General features: G+C 40.8%; 1 protein-coding gene across 4 annotated transcripts in view; it reads right to left on the bottom strand.

Annotated features, from left to right (window-relative positions):
- Window positions 1-21,929, bottom strand: part of PAPPA (pappalysin 1) — a 312,202-nt gene extending 290,273 nt beyond the window's left edge. For all 4 annotated transcript variants that reach the window (XR_008847679.1, XM_056538788.1, XM_056538789.1 and 1 more), the window contains exon 1: window positions 21,391-21,929. Coding sequence is in view for 3 of the 4 variants with exons in the window: in XM_056538788.1 (XP_056394763.1) it covers window positions 21,391-21,811 (421 nt within the window). In the remaining variant the exon portion in view is untranslated. The remainder of the gene's footprint in view (window positions 1-21,390) is intronic.
- Between the last annotated feature and the right edge of the window lie 253 nt (window positions 21,930-22,182).

Raw genomic sequence — 22,182 nt, 5'->3', positions numbered from 1 at the left:
TTCTTGTATTATTGGAAAATCTTCAATAAATCTTTTACTTTGAAAAAAAAAAAAAAAACACAAAGTGCCAAGAGAAGCACACGGCTGTATGCTTCACTACCTGCCCGCTCCTTCTAGTCCTCTAGACCTGACTAATCAAAACTTTTGACCTCTAGGACAAGTCTAAAATTTGTTACAGTGACAGGTAACTTAAAGTTTAATAAAAACAAAGCTCTAACCTGATGAATCAATTTATCAGTGCATCCAAATGGCCCACAAATAAATAAAGCTCAAAAAGAATTCCCTCATCTACAATGAACATATGTGGTTGCTGTCATTTGGAGAAAAAAAACAAAAAACTTTTGACATGTCACAGTGACATGTAAAATGTTTTGATTGGTCAGGGTCTTGGTGTTTAGACCCAGAAAGATCACCAGCCTGTGTGCAGCTGAGACTCCATTGACTTATAGAATCCTACTTCTGCAGGAAGATAGGGAGAGCAGAGAGACAGGGAGAGAGAAGTGTTCAGCTGTATGCTTCTACTGGCTCATTCAAATAATTGATCTGCCCAAATTGATCTTTTGACATGTCTGTGATAAGGACACTATAGCCACTAAAATATTGTATAAATGGACTTGTAACATGTAAGCAGTTGAGTCTTTGTAGATTGATGCTGATGGTGTCATGAATAGCCTATCAGAAAGAGAGGAAGAAATCATATCCCCAGGCTTTGGGTAAGTAATATTTAATGAGTGGGAAATCAGTCTATTTTTACAGAGATTCATTGGACAATTTAGTTATTTCTACTCTGACATTCACCTGGTCCTCACTGATCATCCTTTCCTTGTCGCTTTTAAAACCCAATAAATACCTGGCTGAGAGGTGGGTCACCACTGAAACTAGTCATTGACTGAATGGGCAGGGCATTTTCTTTGATTTCCTGTGTGTTTAGATGGGACCAAGAAGCGAAGATCAATGGAGAACAGGTGAGCATTGAAATGGCTGCCGTAAGGGATTGGGATGGTCAGAAAGGCTTATTTTATTTTTTTCTGTCCGTATTCAGTTTAACACCCCCTTTAAAGGAGTACTCCATCCCTAGACATCTTATCCCCTATCCAAAGGATAGGGGATAAGATGTCTGATCACGGGGGTCCCGCCGATGGGGAACCCCGCAACATAGCATGCGGCACCCACCTGTTTTTGCTCCGGAAGCACTGGAGGGTCTGGGTCCCGACCACGGAACGGAAGATCCTAACGTGACGACTCCGCCCCCGTGTGATATCACGCCTTGCCCCCTCAATGCAAGTCTATGGGAGGGGCCGTGGCGGCCGTCACACCCCCTCCCATAGACTTGCATTGAGGGGGCGGGGCGTGACATCATACGGGGGTGGAGTCGTGACATCACGGTCTTCCGTTTCCGTGGTCGGGACCCAGACCCTTCAGCGCTTCCGGAACAGCATGGGCACTGCATGCTATATTGCGGGGGTCCCCAGCGGCGGGACCCTCGCGATCAGACATCTTATTCCCTATCCTTTGGATAGGGGATAAGATGTCTAGGGGTGGAGTACCCCTTTAAAGCCCTGAAGCTCATTTACAAATGCAAAAGCGGCTGCTGTTAAATTGATAGCCTCATTTACAATGGTGGATATCTACAAAATACAAGCATGATCCAATCTAATGCAAGAGGAATAAGGTATGACAGCACGGCTGGCATCCCGCTACATAACAGACAACAAGAGCCATGAAGCCATGACTGCTTATTGGATGAGCGCCCACTATTAGCATTCAATAGTTTAAGCAGATTAGTTGACATGGGGATCGAGTCTATTTCTATCAGACTGAGTTCTATAATTCTATAAATATACTTTTTTTTTGGGGGGGGGAGGGGGGGGTTGGTTAAAGGGCCATTGCAAATTCATTTGTTCCTATTGTCCATTTAGGGCTATGAAGACAAACAACAAATGCACTATAAGACCATGACGGATGAACTGATAGATGTATTGGCTTGAGCATGTTTGTTGCACAAAAGTTCATTACAAGCGACCTACATTATGTATCTTTGGGTTCGGATAGAGGCAGATCGCTGCCAATCTGTTGCAAAATTTTCACACCTCTAAACTGTCTGTACAACTCGTAATTTAACATAAGCTATGACTTACAACCTGGCATGTACAATAACATTATGGTCCAAAATATTCAAAAAAAAAGAAATTTTTATCATTTAGCAATAGCAGCTGCAAGTATTGAAGCAAAACAGTAGTAACAAGATGGAACTGAACCTTCTATATGCCTCAGTGACATAAAGGGGTGGTTAACCCATGACCATTCCCAAGGCAAATATATGGGAGTACCAGGTCAAGGTAGTTCTCAGCGCATTGGTACATACTGAAGGCCAAGGTAAACCGCGTGCAGAGTCATCCAGAGCGAAAGCCTCACTTTGAAGCTGTTTTAACGCTGGGTAACATAGCAGACTTCTCCTCTCTGACTTCCATATGTCTCAAAAGGACAACTCCTTTCAATGTGACAGCAACAATTTTTATTTTCATTTTTGTTTTTCTTTTAGTCATTTAGTTACTTTTTAATAGAATCTTTCACTTTACCATAAAATGTGAATTATAACAATGTGTAATTAAAGGGGTACTCCTGTGGAAAACTTTTTTTTTTATCAACTGGTGCCAGAAAGTTAAACAGATTTGTAAATGACTTCTATTAAAAAAATCTTAATCCTTCCAGTACTTATTAGCTGCTGAACACTACAGAGGAAATTCTTTTCTTTTTGGAACACAGAGCTCTCTGCTGACATCAGGAGCACAGTGCTCTCTGCTGACATCTCTGTCCATTTTAGGAACTGTCCAGAGCAGCATATGTTTGCTGTGGTGATTTTCTCCTACTCTGGACAGCAGGAGCTAATAAGTACTGGAAGTATTAAGATTTTTTTAACAGAAGTAATTTACAAATCTTATACAATAATATCTTTGTTAGTTTAAATGATAAAACCCTAATTCTGCAATTTTTTTTTTTTTTTTTGGGGGGGGGGGGGCATTTTTATGCATTTTAATTTAGGATATTACTGAGATTTTATCTTTATTCTGTGGGTCAGAACAATTACAGAACAATTACTATATCTTAGGGTCTGATTTAATTTGACTTAAATAGGTATTCTGGGCAAAAACATTTTATCCCCTATACAAAGGATAGGGGATAAGATGTCTGATCACGGGGGGGCTCGCTGCTGAGAACCCCCACAATCTCCCTGCAGCACCCGCATTGTATGACGGCTGTCCTCCCTCAGACATGAATGGAGGGGGTGTGGCGTGAGGACACGTCCTCAGTCCCGGAAACCTGGAGGTTTCCGAAACTGGAGATTCAGCACCCACATACAATGCGGGTGCTGCAGGGAGGTCGCGGGGGGTCTCAGCAGAGGGCCCCCCGCAATCAGACATCTTATCCCAAAGGATAGGGGATAATATATTTTTGCCCGGAATACCCCTTTAACCCTCTTGAGACACCGATGAAGTATGTGCATCGAGTTGGAATGGAGGGAGTTCAGGAGTTGAGCCTGCTCCATATATAGTAGGTGGAGGCTACTATAAGCAGCAGACAATTACAGTCAGTGATAAGCAATGGAGCTAGATCTGATCCCTGTCTTTAGCCCCCCCCCCAGATACTGCAGCATCTAGGTGGGTAGAAGCTATTTCAGTCCCTTCAACCCTTCAGAGGATTCCACCCGCAACTTGGTCTCGGGTGCTGGTTATTAGTCTTTAAAGCTAGGGGCCTTCTTAAGGCCTCCATAGCTGCCATTATTGTACTACTGTTACAACCTGTCTATGGCTATAGGAAGGATTTAATTGTAGAATAGCAAAATGATGCACTGCAATGCATTAATATTGGTGTCCAATATCAAAAATTCTGATCACTTTTTTTCCCATTTTCCAAGAAAAGTATCTAAACTACAGTACCAGTTTGTATTGCCATATGCAGTATTGTCTAAACTATTAAATAGAATGCTATGCATCCTGCACGGTGAATACCACTTTAGTACTACTATAGTTACGGAATGGGGGGCTCAAGGTTTGTGAACAGACCAGGACCTAAGGTACACTGACACTGCTTTTTGGAGTAGAAAATATAGAGGAATTTACATTATAGCAAAACTCAATTCATAAATTCATGCCAACAAGCGATGATCAAATCCCATCTGCTAAAAACACATCTCAGATATTGTCACCATTCAAGAAATAAGGCTGATTCTGTGGTATCCCGACTGCCTGAGGGGTGCAATGCCTTGCCTGTATTGTCGGTCACCTTAGGTCAGTCATCTTAACAGCTCTTACTACTACCTCCGGGGAGAACAATCTGTATATGGGAAGTAAGATAAAAGCCCTTTAGCTTCATTCTTATGATCGGCTGGTAACGGAAAGATCTTCTCTCCTCATAAGAAGTAATTTTGAGCAATAAAAAAAATATGTCATAGTGGAATAAAATCCAGCAAATTCCAATTAGATGATGTTTTATTGAATCTTTAAACGGCAATAAGACATCAAGTATGGTGCTGTAGGGTGATAAAAAAAAGGTAGCATAACAATAGTAAGGATAGGGCCAGACAAGTCCTAGTAATATTTCTCTTTTACTCAAGTATGGTGCTGCATTGTAGTATTTAAGACATCTAAAGAAAATTTGCATCTTTTCTTATTTGTGCTTCTACGCCTACATGACAGATCTGTTGCAGGAATTTCTGCTACTGAAAATCATAGATCTAAATGGAGTTACTTCTGCAACATGCACATAAGAAATTAGCAAATCTTTTTAACTTAAATGTTAACTCAGAAGATACATCAGGATCCGCCGTGGATTTCTGCATATAAATGGCAGAGAAGTTAGGAGTAACCCCAGGAAGAGCATACCAGGTAGGTGAATATAAGTGTTTTTTTTTTTGTTTTTTTTTTTGAGCACATGGTGACCAATATTACTAAATGGGGAACAAAACATGGCTAAAATCTCCAACTTGTTGGGGGTGGGTGGGGGTCTGGGGGGGGGGAGGTGTTCCACTGACAAAGTAATGAAAATGGGCAAAATTGGTGACTGGGGGCACAGGGGCAGAAAATTCCGGACTGTGAGATGGCAAAGGGGGCAAAACCACTGACTTGCTGTCAAAGAGGTCAAATCAGTGACTCAGGAGCAAAAGTGGTAAAAAATCACTGATTGTTTAGCTCAATTTACATAGTGGGGAGGGGGGTCAAAGGGACCCATATTACCGTGTGAGGTCTACAGAGCGTCATATTATTGGGGGGGGGGGCTAATTGAGCACTTATATTGTTTTTGTTGTTATTATAGGGAAATGCAAGGAGCCTACGGGCCCTATTAGACAACGCGAGCCTAATTGTAAATAAGCGCCTATCTTGGTGATCGGCACTCATTTTCAGAATTTTCCCCTTATTACACAGGATGATGTTGGTCCATTTAGCCACTAATCTTCGTGTAATAGAAACCTAACATTTTTTTCAACAGATTCCATAGAGACAAGTTGTGGGGGCGAAAGAAATCAATGGAAGTGTCAGTCAAAACAAAAAGAAGAGGAAAGTACATTTCCAAGCAGCTGTAGGGTAAGTCATGTACATCCTATTATAACTGAATGGTTGTATTATTTAGCCATATACCATCACAGATAGAGCCATGATTTAATGAAGACAAACTGGGGGACAATGCACTCCAATGGTGCTGTATTATAGGCCTGCTATATGTCATCAATGTTATGTAGTACAGTATTACTGTCCATTCATTCTTTTAAATAAAAAGACATAACACAGGCTCCCAATATTTGCCCAGGGGCTTCCACAGATTTTGATCTGTCCCTTTAGGAAATGGTGAGCTAACAGTAGGCAGAGCGCAGATTGGGGATGTGGATTTTCTAAGGAATACTGTTTGTTTACACTATGTCATCCCATCTTTATCTTGACTATAAAGCTTCTGTCTCCTGTAATACAACTTTGCATACAGTTGTGAAATCTTAGCTATAGAATCGGGTATAAAGAAGTATTGATTATAATGCCTAAAAAAATTTCTTTGGCATATCGCAGTGAAACATATATTTTTTACATTTTAATACTTTTCTTGGTTTTTAACACTTTCAAGACCCAGCTATTTTTTTTTCTTGCTCACGTTTTTTTTCCTCCTTACCTTCTAAGACCCATATTTTTTTACATTTTTCGACTGTATTAGGGCTTATTTTCTGCGTGGCGAGTTGTACTTTCCACCGATACACTTTTTTTTTTTTTTATCATACAATGTATTACAAAGCCATAAAAAAATATATGTAGGGCAAAATAGCAAAAAACTATGGAATTGCAAAATTTTATATGGCAATAATTTTTAGGGAGTTCATAATACGGTAAATCTGACATATCATCTGTTTCATTTTATGGTTTAAAAAAATTTTAACCTTGAAAAAGAAAAAATTATCCTTGTTCATTACCATGTTCTCACCCCTATAATTTTTTTATTTTTCCATTACGGAGCTGTGTTAGGTTTTTTTTTTTTTTGCGCCATGACCTGTAGTTTTTATCGGTACCACTTTTGTGTAGTTTTGGCTTTTTTTATCACAATTTATAAAAAAGAAAATAATAATTGGGATGTAATCTGCAATTTTGGTGTTTGAATTTTTTTAGCCTTTACGCCATTCACCATGCAGGATCAGAAACATAATTTAATAGTTCGGACAATTACACAGGCAGCAATACAAAAAAAAAGTGTATTTTTTTGGGTATGGACAGTGTTTTATTTAAAAAAATTGGAAATGTGAGGTGATTTGAATTTTCTTTAGGGGAGGGATTTTTTTTTAAATATTAAAATTTTTGTATTTTTTACTTTTTTTATACATATTTTTTGACCCCCCCCCCAAGGAACTTATTTTTCTGTTGGTGCAAAAATGTACTTTACCTCAAGAACTCTGGACAAAAAATTCTATTCCACTAGAAGATTGTTCATTCTTATGGCAGAATCGGCAGGCAAAAGTCTATTCAAGTCACTAAACTTTATTTTTCAGACTAAATGAGTTTGGAGCACATTTGATGAGGAATTGATGAAGAATTTTGGAGCAGATCAAACCCTAAAGTGGCTGAACTTTCTCCACGGCATTTGTTGATCCTGCTCTTCATTTCATCTTAAAATTCTGCGTCAAATTCCACATCATTGCCAAGCCATTTCCACACCAGTTCCATGACAGGCACAAGATGCCAGATTTGCTGAATTTCTTGACTGAAATTATTCCTCGTCAATTCCTCAGTGTGAACATACCCAAAGAAAAAATCATTAAAAGGGTTATCCAGGAATAGAAAAACAGAGCTAATTTCTTTCAAAAAAAAGCTCCATGTCTGTCCCCAGGTTGTGTGTGGAATTACTACTTGGCTCTCTTCACTTCAATGGAACTGAGCTAAAGATCCACACCCAACCTGGAGACAGACGGGGAGCAGTTTTAAAAAGAAATTAGCTCTGTTTTCTATACCTGGATAACCCCATTTAACCCCTTAAGGACCTGGGTTTTTCTGTTTTTGCATTTCCGTTTTTTCCTTTTTACCTTTAAAAAATCATGACTCTTTCAATTTTGCACCTCAAAATCCATATGATGGCTTATTGTTTGCGACACCAATTCTACTTTGGAATGACATCAGTCATTTTACCCAAAAATCTACAGCGAAACAGAAAAAAAAAATCATTGTGAGACAAAATAAAAAAAAAAAAAACGCCATTTTGTAACTTTTGGGGCTTCCCTTTCTACACAGTAAATTTTTCGGTAAAAATTACACCTTCTCTTTATTCCGTAGGACCATACAATTAAAATGATACCCTACTTATGTAGGTTTGATTTTGTCGTACTTCTGGAAAAAATCATAAATACATGCAGGAAAATGTATACGTTTAAAATTGTCATCTTCTGACCCCTATAACTTTTTTATTCTTCTGCATATGGGGTTGTTTGAGGGCTAATTTTTTGCATCATGATCTGAAGTTTTTAGCGTTACTATTTTGCATTTATAGGACTTATTGATCGCTTGTTATTCATTTTTTTCATGATATAAAAAGTGACCAAAAATGCACTATTTTGGACTTTGGAATGTTTTTGCACGTACGCCATTGACCGTGCGGTTAAATTAACTATATATTTTTATAATTCGGACATTTCCGCACGCGGCGATACCACATATTTTTATTTACACAGTTTTTTTTTTAAATGGGAATTCAAACTTTTATTAGGGAAGGTGTTAAATGATCTTTATTCACTTTTTTTCCACTTTTTTTTTTGCAGTGTTATAGATCCCGTAGGGGCTATAACACTGCACACACTGATCTTTTACATTGATCAGTGGTTTCTCATAGGAAACCACTGATCGATAATTCTGCTGCTTGACTGCTCATGCCTGGATCTCAGGCACTGAGCAGTCATTCGGCGATCGGACAGCATGGAGGCAGGTAGGGACCCTCCGGCTTTCATGTAAGCTGTTCGGGATGCCGCGATTTGCCACGGCGATCTCAAACAGCTCCCTAAGCTAAGAGGCATTGTTTTACTTTCACTTTAGACGCAGCATTCAACTTTGAACGCCACGTCTAAAGGGTTAATAGCATGTGCTATTAGCCAAGGGTCCCGGCCCGATATAGAACGGGAGCGGACTCATGACGTACCGGTACGTCATGGGTCCTTAAGGGGTTAAAGGGGTTGTCAGGCACTTTAGAATTGTTTTTTAAATAGATTATTATGTTGTAAAATAAAAATGAAGTCACACGCAACTTACCAATATCCCACTGCTCCTGTTCTATTGCCTCCAGGTTCTCTGCCGGTCTCTATTTCCTCAACCCTCTCTAAACTGGACATGTGACTGCGGCAGTCAACCAATAAACTCAGCAGTAACCTGCAGAAGTCATATGACCCCGTCAATAGGGACGCATCAGCAGGGGATCTGGGATTACTAGGGATGACTGATGGAGGCGGGGCCTATACTGATCACAGGAACGGAGGTAAGTTGTCCCAGTGTGACTAGAGGGGCAGTGTACAGGTTCAGCCATCTTTTTAGTAACTCTCTATGGGACTTTCAAACATTGCAGAGTGTTGAACTCGGCAATGTTCTGAAGTCCCATAGACAGTGAATGGAGCGGTGGTGGAGCATGCGTGCTGTTGCTCCAATCCCTTGAAGGACAATTGACTTCTGTTCTCGTGATCGGTGTAAGTCTCAAACAATATAGTAAAGTCCTGGTTAATATGGTAATGTATGACAAATATACTGTTTATATAACAATGGAAAAGGAAAAATGACTTTGTCAATCTAGTAGTCCCATAACAAATGTCTGGTATTACACAGGAAATCTATATAAAATAGAAATATACTATCAAAATAATTCAAAGAAAACTGGATTTGATGACCAGTGTATTTCATTGCACAAATATCCCTTTTCTATTATTTAAATACATTATTTTCCATAAGCATTGCACTTTCTGCCTGTTCAGCAAGCGAGCATATAAGTCACAGGCTCAAGAGCATGTCTCTACTTGTTCCAGGCTTCCCACTGATGAATATCATATTCAGGGATGTAGAAGAATTTGTTTTATGTTCAGTACCATTAAAGTGTAACATTACGTTCTCTGCAATAAGAATAATGAACTTTGCACTAATTTGTCAGGAGAATCAAACCCCCCCTCCTCAAATTATTTGTAATAGGAAAACTCAATTAATTTCAAGGGAGAAGTATTTGCTGAACACGTATTATAATTTTATATTGTTACCAGAGGTTTTAGACTTTGCTTTAAATACGGACGACCGATTTGTCCAGGACTATGATTTCACTAATAAACTACAATTTCACTTCACTTTAAATAAAATTAACCCCTTTCCAATTGGGTTCTAATTAATATATCACTCTTGACACCCAATACACATGCATACTTAACTTGGCCAAGCGTGTATGTGTTTTCCAATGGGAGGCAAGGAATAAGCTGCTGCCTGTCTACCTTGGTGACTTATCTTCTCTTAATGAATCTGTCAGCAGCATCATGAAGACAATGATACTTACCAGCGGCAGATCTGATATTCTTCTTTTTCTTTCTATGCAAATGAAGGAGCTTGGTGCATGGGGGGGGGGGGGGGGGGAGTTCCTAAGCCCCAAGTCTATTGGCATATGGCTGACATCATCATAGTAAGATCCTTCTCCCCGTGGGGACCCTTCATCTTCATCTAGATGCCTCCTCCGCTGATAAATAGAGCTCTACTCTGCGTCTAGACCGCTCTCTTATTCAGTGAATTCTCTTGTGCAAGCAAAAAGATTTACATTTTTGATCATCTGTGGCAGGTTAGACATGCTGAGGAAAGGGGTCTAGCTTGGAGCTCCATTTTGCAGTGGAGGAAGATAAGCACAAGGGAGGAAGATACAATGAGGTTGCCGGCGGACATCACTGTGCACGTGGGGCTTTGGAACGTCTGCTGAGCACCAAGCTCCTTCATTTGCATAAGAAGAAAAAGAAGAATTTAGGAAGAAAGAAGCCACGGATCTGTGACCGGTAAGAACCATTGTCATCAGCTTTACCTGTAAGCCTATCAGCCTGTACCAATAGGCTAGCGAGGCACATAGATTCCCTTTAAAAACAAAATGTAAAAGAGTCTAACACTGCTAACCCCAATAATACTTGCAAGGACCATATGTAATCATTGGTACAGGCAATAGTCATAAAAATATATTCATTGATATAGATATAGCAATAAAGAATTGATAGTTTAATAGGTTTCGATGAAAGACAAAATGGCTTCCCTTACCTTAACAGAATAGTATGGAGGACGTTATTGAAAATGTCATTTCCATGGATAGATTTGTGGTATGTATATATATATATATATATATATATATATATATATATATGTTTGGATTGGTCATGTTAAATCAAAAGGCCATCATTTACATCAGATGGCTGGGGGTCTTACCAAAATCGGTGGCTGACTGTAAGCTAATATGTATGACCAGTTTATGAATGGATATTGTTGTTATCACCTCTGTCTCATGATTTAGAACTTGCCCGGATCTTAGTGGCCCTTTGAGAAGACCACCCCCATATCAGATCACTTTTTATTGCGATTTTAGACGGTCTACTTAAAGAGGCTTCTCTGTATAAAAGGAAAAGTGAGATACATTTCCATATTAAACCAATCAAGGTTCAGATTACATTGTTTTTTTAAAGAAAATGAACACCTAGAGGCAATATCTCCAGTTGTTACAAATCTCCACATATGCCTAATAAAATAAAAAAGGCCTCTACTTTCCTCTCTCACTCCCTTCATTATCAGGGTGCCCAGTGTCTCCCATACGGCACTTCTCAGAGTTGCAGACAATTGGGGAAATTTATCAAAACCTGTTCAGAGGAAAAGTTGACCAGTTGGCCATAGCAACCAATCAGATCGCTTTTTTAATTTTTCAGAGGCCTTGTTAAAAATGTGATTTGATCTGTTGCTATGGGCAACTGGTCAACTTTCCCTCTGCACAGGTTTTGATATAAAATATCCCCCAATTTGTCACAATGCTGCTCGGACAATTACTGGCCACAGTGACTGGCTGAGCGTCAGTATGATGTATTGTCTGCAGACACCGGATGCCACCATAACAGAGGCTGCAGGGGAGGAAGAAAGGTAAGTAGATGCTTTTTTTTTCTTTTCTTTTATTTGACAGACTGGGTACATTGCTTAAAAACACATTTTTTTGTAGGTAAATTGTTTCCTCACTTCTAGTTTAAAAGAATGAACATTCTGACTCTCAGAATTTCTAGTTTTAATCTTGGATTTTTATCGTAAAGTTGTGTATTTTAAATTGTGTTAGTAATGCACAGACATTAAAAAACACATGTAAATAAAAATGAATTTGTAGAATGTTGAAGCTTTTTGAAACTCAATAAACATGATACATTTTTCCCATTACATCTATGCTTCAAATTAGATTATAGTCATACTAATGACAAACATAGACACTTTGACAAGCCCACTGCAAAACAAACATTTACATTTAGACTAGTTTATTGACTTTGATGAATAATCCCTTAGTGATTCATGGACAAATAAAATGCCTCCTTTTGGCTCCATCACACATATCCCTCTGCTCCGGTTTAATTGCCCTGCACATCTTGTTCACAGTTTATACTCATGAGGTTCCATGTTCATTCATTAAGCACACAAATAATTTCATTGCATATGTTGTCATAGAAAGCTGATGCCAATAACATACTTTCTAGAATATTATAAAGTACAAAAAAAAGATTTCGTGTTGGAAATTCCTGATGCCGCTACGTAAAATTATAGACATGGAATTGTATCCAGCTCAAATGTACAATGGGCAACATTCCTAGGTTACTTTCTGTCCAAAAATAGCTATTTTAGTGTTTAAAGAGTATTTCCATTTAAATATATTTATACTAGGATTCGACAAGATCCAAATACCCTGTTAGAGGGGGGGGGGGGGGGGTAAACCTCTTACAGATTTAGCAGTAGCCGACAAGATTGTATCTTCAGCAGCAAAAACTCCTGTCTATCCCAGGAATTCTGCTTATGTACAATAGTGACTGGTAGCGCCCCACTGCTGTTTGGGTGGTGGTAACATAGTAACATAGTTTGTAAGATTGGGAAAAAAGACAAGAGTCCATCAATTTCAACCTAAATCCCTACTGTTATGATCCAGAGGAAATGCAAAAAAAAAAAAAAAAACCATGAGGTAATATTGTTATACTGTGGCATTCATAACACTTCTGGTCATGAGTAAGGGGTTAACTCATACCTTACACGCAATTCCATATACAGTGCCTTGCAAAAGTATTTATCCCCTTACAATACTCGAAAACATTTTTTTTTAATCAACTGGTGCCAGAAAGTTAAACAGATTTGTAAATTACTTCTATTAAAAAATGTTAACCATTCCAGCACTTATCAGCTGCTGAACAATTCACGGTAATCTCTGCTGACACCTCTGTCCATTTTAGGAACTGTCCAGAGAAGGAGCAAATCCCCATAGAATACCTATCCTGCTCTGGACAGTTCCCGACATGGACAGAGGTCTCAGAAGAGAGCACTGTGGTCAGGCAGAAAGGAAATTCAAAAAGAAAAGAACTTCCTATGGATCATACAGCAGCTAAATAGTACTAGAAGGATTAAGATTTTTTAATAGAAGTAATTTACAAATCGGCTTATTGTCGTCCTATGTACAGATACTCCAGTCTCTGCTATGGAACTCTGCAGCTCCTCAAGGGTTACCTTTGATCTCTGTGATGCCTCTCTGATTAATGCCCTCCTTGCCCGGTTCGTGAGTGTTGGTGGGTGGCCTTCTCTTGGCAGGTTTGCTGTTGTGCCATATTCTTTTCATTTGGTTATGATAGATTTGATGGTGCTCCTGGGGATCATCAAAGATTTGGATATTTTTTGTATAACCTAACCCTGACTTGTACTTCTCAACATCATGTCCCTTACTTGTTTGGAGAGTTCCTTGGTCTTCATGGTAGTTTGGTTACTAATGCCTCTTGCTTAGGTGTTGCAGCCTCTGGGGTGTGTAAATGTAATGACAGATCATGTGACACTGCACACAGGTGGACGTCATTTCACTAATTATGTGACTTATGAAGGTAATTGGTTGCACCAGAGCTTTTTATGGGCTTCATAACAAAGGGGTGAATACATACACACATGCCAATTTTCAGTTTTCTCATTTCACTACACCAACTTTGACTATTGTGTTCTGATCCATCACACAAAATTCAGATTTTCAAAACATTGAACTTAGGGCTGTAATGTACCAAAATACGAAAAAAGTCAAGGGGGTGAATACTTTTGCAAGCCACTGTACTTTCCTTAGGAACATTCTAGATTAGGGAGGAGTTCTCTCAAAGCCCTGCCACTTCTACTGAGGGTAAAGAAGCTGAGTTAGACTAGGGAAGTCTCCCAGGGCTTAGTAAGTCTAGTCCAGACTCTCCCTTGGCAATGGCCTGCCAGTAAGGTCTAGAACTCAGGATTGCTCCTGCAGAGAAAACTTTATCCTGAAATTGGGGGGGGGGGGGGGGGGGGAGAAATTGGACACATGCCCTAAGGGCATTAGACCAGGCCTAGGAACCAACTACATGTTTATTCAGAGAATCTGCACTCTGAAGTAAGCACTGCAGTTCAAGAGTGAGTAAAGCCTTTTCGGGAATCCACTGGGAACCAACCAGTTGTAGAATGCTAGAACTAGTCCATGTCAACCAAAATATATGACTGCCACTGCTACTTAATGTCCCATATACAATTTTCTTCTTTTATAGGATCAGCAAGACATGCAGGATGGTGCACTAATGGCATAAATAGGCGTTATATCAGGTAGTAGAGGAATAAATCTGCACCACTCACCATGTAAAGTGGACTTTATACCAAACAAGTTCATCAGAAAGATACACATGGGAAATAAAGTTAGAGGGGTACTCCAGTGGAAAACTTTTTCTCTTTAAATCAACTGGTGCCAGAAAGTTAAACAGATTTGTAAATTACTTCTATTAAAAAAATATTAATCCTTCCAGTACTTATTAGCTGCTAAATACTACAGAGGAAATACTTTTCTTTTGGAACACAGAGCTCTCTGCTGACATCACAAGCACAGTGCTCTCTGCTAACATCTCTGTTCATTTTAAGAACTGACCAGAGTAGGAGAAAATCCCCATAGCAAACATATGCTGCTCTGGTCAGTTCCTAAAATGGACAGAGATGTCAGCAGAGAGCACTGTGGTCATGATGTCAGCAGAGAGCACTGTGTTCCAAAAAGAAAAGAATTTCCTCTGTAGTATTCAGCAGCCAATAGGTACTGGAAGGATTAAGATTTTTAAATAGAAGTAATTTACAAATATGTTTAACTTTCTGGCACAAGTTCCACCGGAGTACGCCTTTAAGAAAACTAATCAAAAGTCCGGCTTGGCATGCCTTCACTGAATTTTCAGAAAAAAAATTGGTTCGCAGAGGTATTAGAAGATGCTGGCTTTTTCCAAGTGTTTCAGAAATTATCAATTTTTGGGACTTTCAACAGGATTGGTCTCAAAATAGTGAAGAAACAGTAAATAGTGAATACATTGCTTTTATTATTTTGCAGATAGTGGTGGACTAGTGCTAAAAGTAGCTAGCAGAGAGCAGGCCGTGATAGACAAGTACTAGTAGTAGCCAACAGACAGCAGGCAGTGGTGGACTGGTGGTAGTTGTAGTATCTAGCAGAAAGCAGGCAGTGGTGGACTAGGGCTAGTAGTAGCTAGCAGACACTGATGGACTGGTGGTAGCTGTAGAAGCCAGCGGGGAGCTGGCAGTGATAGACAAGTGCTAGTAGTAGCCATCAGACAAAAGGCAGTGGTAGACTGGTGGTATTTATAGTAGTCAGCGGAAAGCAGGCAGTGGTAGACTAGTTCTAGTAGCTAGCAGACAGCGGGTAGTGGTGGACTGGTGGTAGTTGTAGTATCCAGCGGAAAGCAAGTAGTGGTGGACTAGTGCTAGAAGTAGCCAGTGGACAGCAGACACTGGTGGACTGTTGATAGTTGTAGTAGCCAGAAGAGAGGTGGACTAGTGATACTTCTTGTCAGGCCATGTGATGCTGCTCCATGTGCTCAGGTAGAGCTGTAATTCCTAAACTCTAACCCTATCTATGCCTCACTTTATTTTTGCAGAGATGGCACTGTGCCTGGTTTTCTGCATGTGGATAGAAAAGAATTTCCACAAGGCAGGATAAAGTAAAGAGATAAGTACAACGACAGACTGTAGCCCTCCTCTGGATGGATTCTTTCTCAAGCCTGCAGATGCAGTATCGTTGCCGTCTACTGCTCCTGATTTGGTAAGACCAACAGGCCTGTGGATATCATCATCAAACTCGTCCTCATCGTCCCCACCACTCCTCTTTCCACCAATCCTCTCTTATGATGTCTGATCTTGGGCTCCTTGGCCCTCCTCAGCATATCCACCATGATGCCTCACAATCTCACCATCACGCCTACCACCAGTTCACTAGTGCTATGCTCAACCACCACTTCATCCTTCACCACTTCTGAAACCCACTCCAATGGCTGACTGTGACACAACTCCTTGTGGCTAATGCTATCCTCCTGCTTAGCACTAAGGGGGGTGCAAAGACAGAGATAATGGAACAGACCTTCTAAGACAGACATTTCCATCGTGCCATGTAACTGTATACAATATTGTCAGACTTTTCTTCCTCCTACTGAGAAGACTTCAAACAAGTCAACCAGTCCACAAGGACCATACTATCCTCCTAAACCATACAACACCTGGAAGACAGTGAGAACCTTTGCTTGCTGCTGCTGCTATTACTACTAGTAACACAAGGAACCTGGCTGTTGCTGCTACTTGTACTGGTGCTGCCAACACTCTTACAGGCAGAGGTCCTCTACCCTGTCTTTATTCAACAATTCCTTTGCCAGAGGGGGTTATTGTTACATTTTGAATTGATTGGCACTCACTAAGTAGTCAACTGGCAAAGAAACCACCAGTCAACTTTCACTCTATACGCTTTCATTGCATATTTATGTTAAACACAGGTAGAAACACTATATATCTGAATAAACCCAGAAAATACATGTAACGGCCCAAAAAATGTATTCCACGTTCACTATAAACACTTTTAATGAGCGTTTATGCTAAAATGCAGGTTAGCCCAATGCCTTGCTCAGCTTGTGCTGTAATGTGATAGCTTTTATGGGCTTGTTCTGCAGTGATACTGCTGGAATCTGTAGTGCACCATCTGGGCACAGTAATGAAGGGAGGAGACAGGAGGTCCCTGTTTGAGGTCAGCCCATTGCTCAATGTTTTTCTCGGCTTGCTATCTATTAGATTTGTAAAGGCTTTCTGGGATCAGTAGTTCCTCTGTGCTCTCTCTCAGCGTTCTTTTCAAGATGGCGGCTGCAATGCAGTGCATAGGGATTTATCAGCCTCTTTAAACCCACCTTTATGATGTCTCCTGATTGGCCTTTGAGCTGTATGTCCCATAATGCAAGCAATGATTGGATAACATGGGGTCATGTGACTTTGCTGCTATCTGCAAGGTATGCTGGGCTTACCGGACAACTGTTATCACTACATGCCACTTTGGTAATATGGCCAAAAATTGTGGCCACATATTATGCTGTGGTTCACTGCACCTCTTAGTTTTATCCTGATTTTCATTCAGATTTTTAAGAGGTGGAATAAACCAGAAATCAGATATTCTGGTATTTTTTCCTTAATGTTTTTTTTTTTCTTTATATATAACTTTTTCCCCTTCTAATGCATTTCTTTGTGAATGGGAAAGTGTTTTATTTTAACTAGAGATTTTAAAATGTTTTTAAAAATGTTTTTTTCCCCTTCCCACTGTGGACATATTTGGCAATGATGGAAATACAGGCCCTTGCCAGGCCCCTGGCTGCCATGACAACCCATCAGCACCCTAAAATTGTATTGGGGCAAGAATGAAATTTCAGAGAGTGCCCCATTCTTCTATTAAATTCTGCCACTATTGATCAAGGCATCTAAGGAGTTAAACAACCATCACAGCTGCTCAGCCTGCACCGTCCCAATGCCATAACCATCCCATAACTATTCATTAAATTGTTTTATAAGCAACTAGAATCAAATATAATGATCACAAAGTAATGTATGTATTATGTATGCAATGGTCTCTCTTAAGCAGTGACTAACCTGCTTAAATGGCAAACAGAGCCATTCATTTACTTGCGATATGACATAAATGGAGGGTGAAACCTTAAAAATATATAAAATCCTAAAATGCCTCAGCTGCCTCAGCCCTGCTCCTTTACTAGAGTCACTACCACCCATCTAATGTGCTCACACCTAGGAAGATACCAATGAAGCTAACATCACTCGAGGGAGATCCCCCGACTAATCCAACCTCTACTACCTTCAGCTACATCACTGATGACGAATGCCAAGGTGGGGAAGCCAGAATCCTGTTTACTGTCATTACTAATTTGTTTACATACACTTTAGGTATCAGTGATTCTTATCCAAAGGGATAGATATGCTACCTTCTGAATAGGGTTTAATGCAGAAGGAACACAGCTCCATGTGTACTGACAGGCAGTGCTTCGTGGGGCAGTGACAGCACGCTATCCTGTTTACAATGCTGGAAATATGTATACAGTCAGTGGGAGAGAATTAACAAATTATCCATAGACTAATCACTTTTTTCACCCAAGACACATTCCTATTGTAAATCCTTCAAAGATAATACATAGCAGACACTTGAGATCATCTGAGTTCAGCTTCTACACTCTGATCCAATCCGTGCCAAAGTACAGCTGACAACAATTAGAATTATCACAACTACCGAATTAAACTTCACCAAACAAAATTCTTGCTCTCCACAGTAAGTTGGTAGCTGCTAAATATGGTCCGAATTAACAGAAAAAATAATAGGCAGAAGCCAAGAATCAACATATTTAAAATGGTGCCCTAAAGCGAAATGTATGGCCCTATTTACACTAGTATTGTAAATCTTCAGGACTGCCAAGAGAGTCTCCAAGTGAAAGCCTCTTGGAAGAAAACCATGTGTTTATTCATGCTGCTAAACCTGGCTATGCTTACACTAGTTGGTCATCATAGTGGAACATACCCTCATGAGGTAAGACTCCCACCCCCACATCATTACTTCACCACCCACACAGGGGCACCACCCATAGCTGCCACACAACTGTAATAATATTCACCTAAGTCTCAGCATGACGTATCTTTCTTTACACGTCTAATACATCTAATAAAATTTGTCTTCTGTACTTTAAGACTCGCTAAATAGCAGAGCTATATTACTACTATGACGGGTACATCAACGAAAGGGTTGGCATCATTTGTGTTCATTTATTTGCTATTATTATAATTATTATTATTAGTAGTAGTAGTAAAAGTAGTAGTAGTAGTAGTAGTCGTAGTAATAATATGTTAATGTTTCATTGTACTCTGCATTAATCCTGATGCTTTAATCGTGTCTATGCCTGATTCTTATACAACCTACTCAATAAAAGTGGAATGATGTCTATGTTAACTATATGTGTTCAGGTAACAATTCACTTCACTCGTCTGTCACAGTCCGCCAAGGACTAATAGGGATCACATTGTTTATATATGTCTCGCTTAAGGGAAAACACTTCAACGCAATGGAAATAGTGAAACCGTACAAAATCGCTAACTCCTTTCTCATCAAAGGAAGCCATACGATGTCTTTTCTTTGTAAAGTCCAGGATTTCCCTCCTCACACCTCCTGCAGCAGGATTTTCTAAGCATCAACCAGCTCAGAGGTCTGTGTTTGCCAGTGTACACACGACGCCTGTATGTTTATATTGTAAATAGAATAACAGTCCCATCGCTGTAGTCTATGCACATTCTTTTAGTCTCACATGAAGTGCAGAGAACATCAAAGATGAACTTATCGTGTTTGGGTTTTGGCAATCACCAACATTACAGGTCGTCTTATCAGGATCTCCTATTAATGTCCAGCACCCAAAAGTTTTTACATCACTTCTGCTAATGTAAGGACTCACCATAGACAACAATAATCTTAGGATACAGCCAATATCGGCTTCATTGGCATTGAACATTACAAGCATGGCACCAACGATTAAATGGAATCTATGATAATTTACAGAATCATAGGGTCAGATATTTGGCAATGTGTCTCGAGGCTCATTGAGGGAACTTGGCTGACAACGTTAAGCACTTGGGGAAGCGTGAGCAAATTGCTTGCATTGCTTGGCATAATTCTTACGCTTATAGGACACAGGATAAATTTTGTGAGCCGATCAAAAAAAAAATTAAAAAATGAGATCATCGCGTCTATGGCCAAGCTTTAGAGTCTACACAGTTTTAATGGCACGGGTGCATTAAATCTCTATCCACCTGCATTTCCTGACAGCGGTGTAGTCACTGCAGAGCTCCAAAGTACATTACCACACAGGATGGGGAGATTGCGACCAAAACAGACCCACTGCAAACGTTCAGCATTCCAGACATTCCCCCAAATTACAGCAAAAAATCTTATCAAATTTCCACCGTTAGAAAGTTGCCCCCCTGTGATGTTTTGTCCTCTATCCCTACCCTAAAGCTTACTGCTATCTTAGCATGCATTACATTTATTGGGCTTTCACAAGACGCTTTCCGCACCTGTCTTTATAGCTTAGTTTGAACTTCTCGGTCCACATCTTGTGATCTCCCTATAAATTGTCGTAAAAGACTACGACTATAACAACTTTTGGCCACGAAATAGATGGACACTGACGACTGTCCTACGATAGGGGCTTAATCCCGATACATAGGCATGACGTCTGTCACTCTCACAAAGACGAAGATGCAGGTGCTGAGATTACAGGCGAATATCGGATAGCTGAGTCCATTCTGCATTACCACTATATTTACTATACACGCTGTGCTTGAAGTGTGAGGTCATGCTGCAAAATGTCCTGGCAGAAAGAATCTGGAGAACTTGAGGTTGCAGTGAGAGCTACGACTTTTTGCGCAGCACCTGCGTCAAAAGTTTGTTTACGTGGGGCTGGGGATGTCATTGTTTAAGATCATTTTTAACGTTTATGGGTAAAGCAGTGTTTCCCGACAAGGGTGCCTTCAGGTGTTGCAAAACTACAACTCCCAGCATGCCCAGACATGCTGGGAGTTGTAGTGTAGCAACATCTGGAGGCACCCTTTTTGGAAAGCACTGGTTTACATATGGGTAAACCAATGTTTTCCAACCAGGGTGCCTCCGGGTGTTGCAAACCTACACCTCCCAGCATGCCCAGAGTTGTAATTTTGCAACATCTGGAGGCACCCTGGCTGGAAAGCACTTGTTTTATATATGGGTAAACCAGTGTTTCCCGATCAGGGTGCTTCCAGGTGTTGCAAAACTACACCTCCCAGCATGCCCGGAGTTGTAGTTTTGCAACATCTGGAGGCACCCTGGTGGGAAAGCACTGGTTTATATATGGGTAAACCAGTGTCACCCAATCATCGTCCCTCCAGGGGTTGCAAAACGACAACTCCCAGCATGCCCGGACAGCCAACGGCTGTCCGGGCATGCTGGGAGTTGTAGTTTTGCAACATCCGGAGGCACCCTGGTTGGGAAACCCTGGGGTAAGCATACCTAAATTATTATTTCGGAATTATGACTGTGATCAGACACATTACTGGATGAAATTGTTTGCCTGGTCACTTTATGGGACATTTAGAAAGTGTCCTGTGTGCAGATTATAAAAGTGTTACAATGAAATCAGGCTGACTGTAAATATTTACAATAGGAATAGTAAATAAATAGTAAACGTAGTAAGAATAAACAATCTGGGTGGCAGCAGCTCCCCCTGGCACACACACACACTCCTGATGTATAAGAATAATATTGGGCACTCACCTGCGATAACTGCTGGGGACCTCTGCCCTCCCTCGGCTCTCAGCCAAACTTGTAAGGTGAAGGAGTCCCCTGGCAACTCATTAGCCGCCTTCAGGCGCAGCTGGTCCCTATGCCCAGTGAAATACACAGCTCTCCCGGGGGGCATGGACTCCGCAGCACCTTCGTGCCCCTCTGGCTGCTGATGGTGGTGATGGTGGTGACGGTGATGATGATGTAGTCTCAGGTGCTCTAAGCTGGTGAGGGACCGGCGGCCTCGGGCAAGGCTGGTAGCGCAGGAACCCTCCAGAGCGCTGCGCACACCGCGGCTCTTCCGCGCTGTCCTCCGTGCCCGCTGCGCCCGCTCCTCCAGCCCACACTGCGCGGCACTTGCCAAGGCTGCATATAGGAGCCCGAGAGGCAAGAGTAAAGTCCAGAGCAGCATCTCCAACTCTTCTCCCCCCCCTGCACCCCTCTCTTCTCTCCCGATCTGCCAGCTTTGGGTGCTATCCTCCTGGCTGGGCACTTGTCCTGGTGCAGGATCAGGGGAATCACCAGACAAGGTGTCCTGATCTCCTCATCCAGCAGATTCCACTATTTCCCTCTCCTCAGTTTTATTATCTTTAGACATAGATTTAAGGAGAACCCCCACCCCCCAATATCCCACAATGAGATGCTGAGTCCTCCTCCCCCCCCCTCCTAAGGATGCTTCAGCTGAACATTTTGTGCCTTCTTTATAAGCTTTAAGCCCACACTGTCCCCTCAGCCCCCTCCTCTCTCCTCCTTACAAAATGAAAGAGAAGCCCCCTCCTAGGA

This window comes from Hyla sarda, chromosome 9 (assembly GCF_029499605.1).
Source record: "Hyla sarda isolate aHylSar1 chromosome 9, aHylSar1.hap1, whole genome shotgun sequence".
In the NCBI taxonomy this organism is placed as follows: domain Eukaryota; kingdom Metazoa; phylum Chordata; class Amphibia; order Anura; family Hylidae; genus Hyla; species Hyla sarda.
This window is presented reverse-complemented; position numbering and strand designations above follow the sequence as displayed.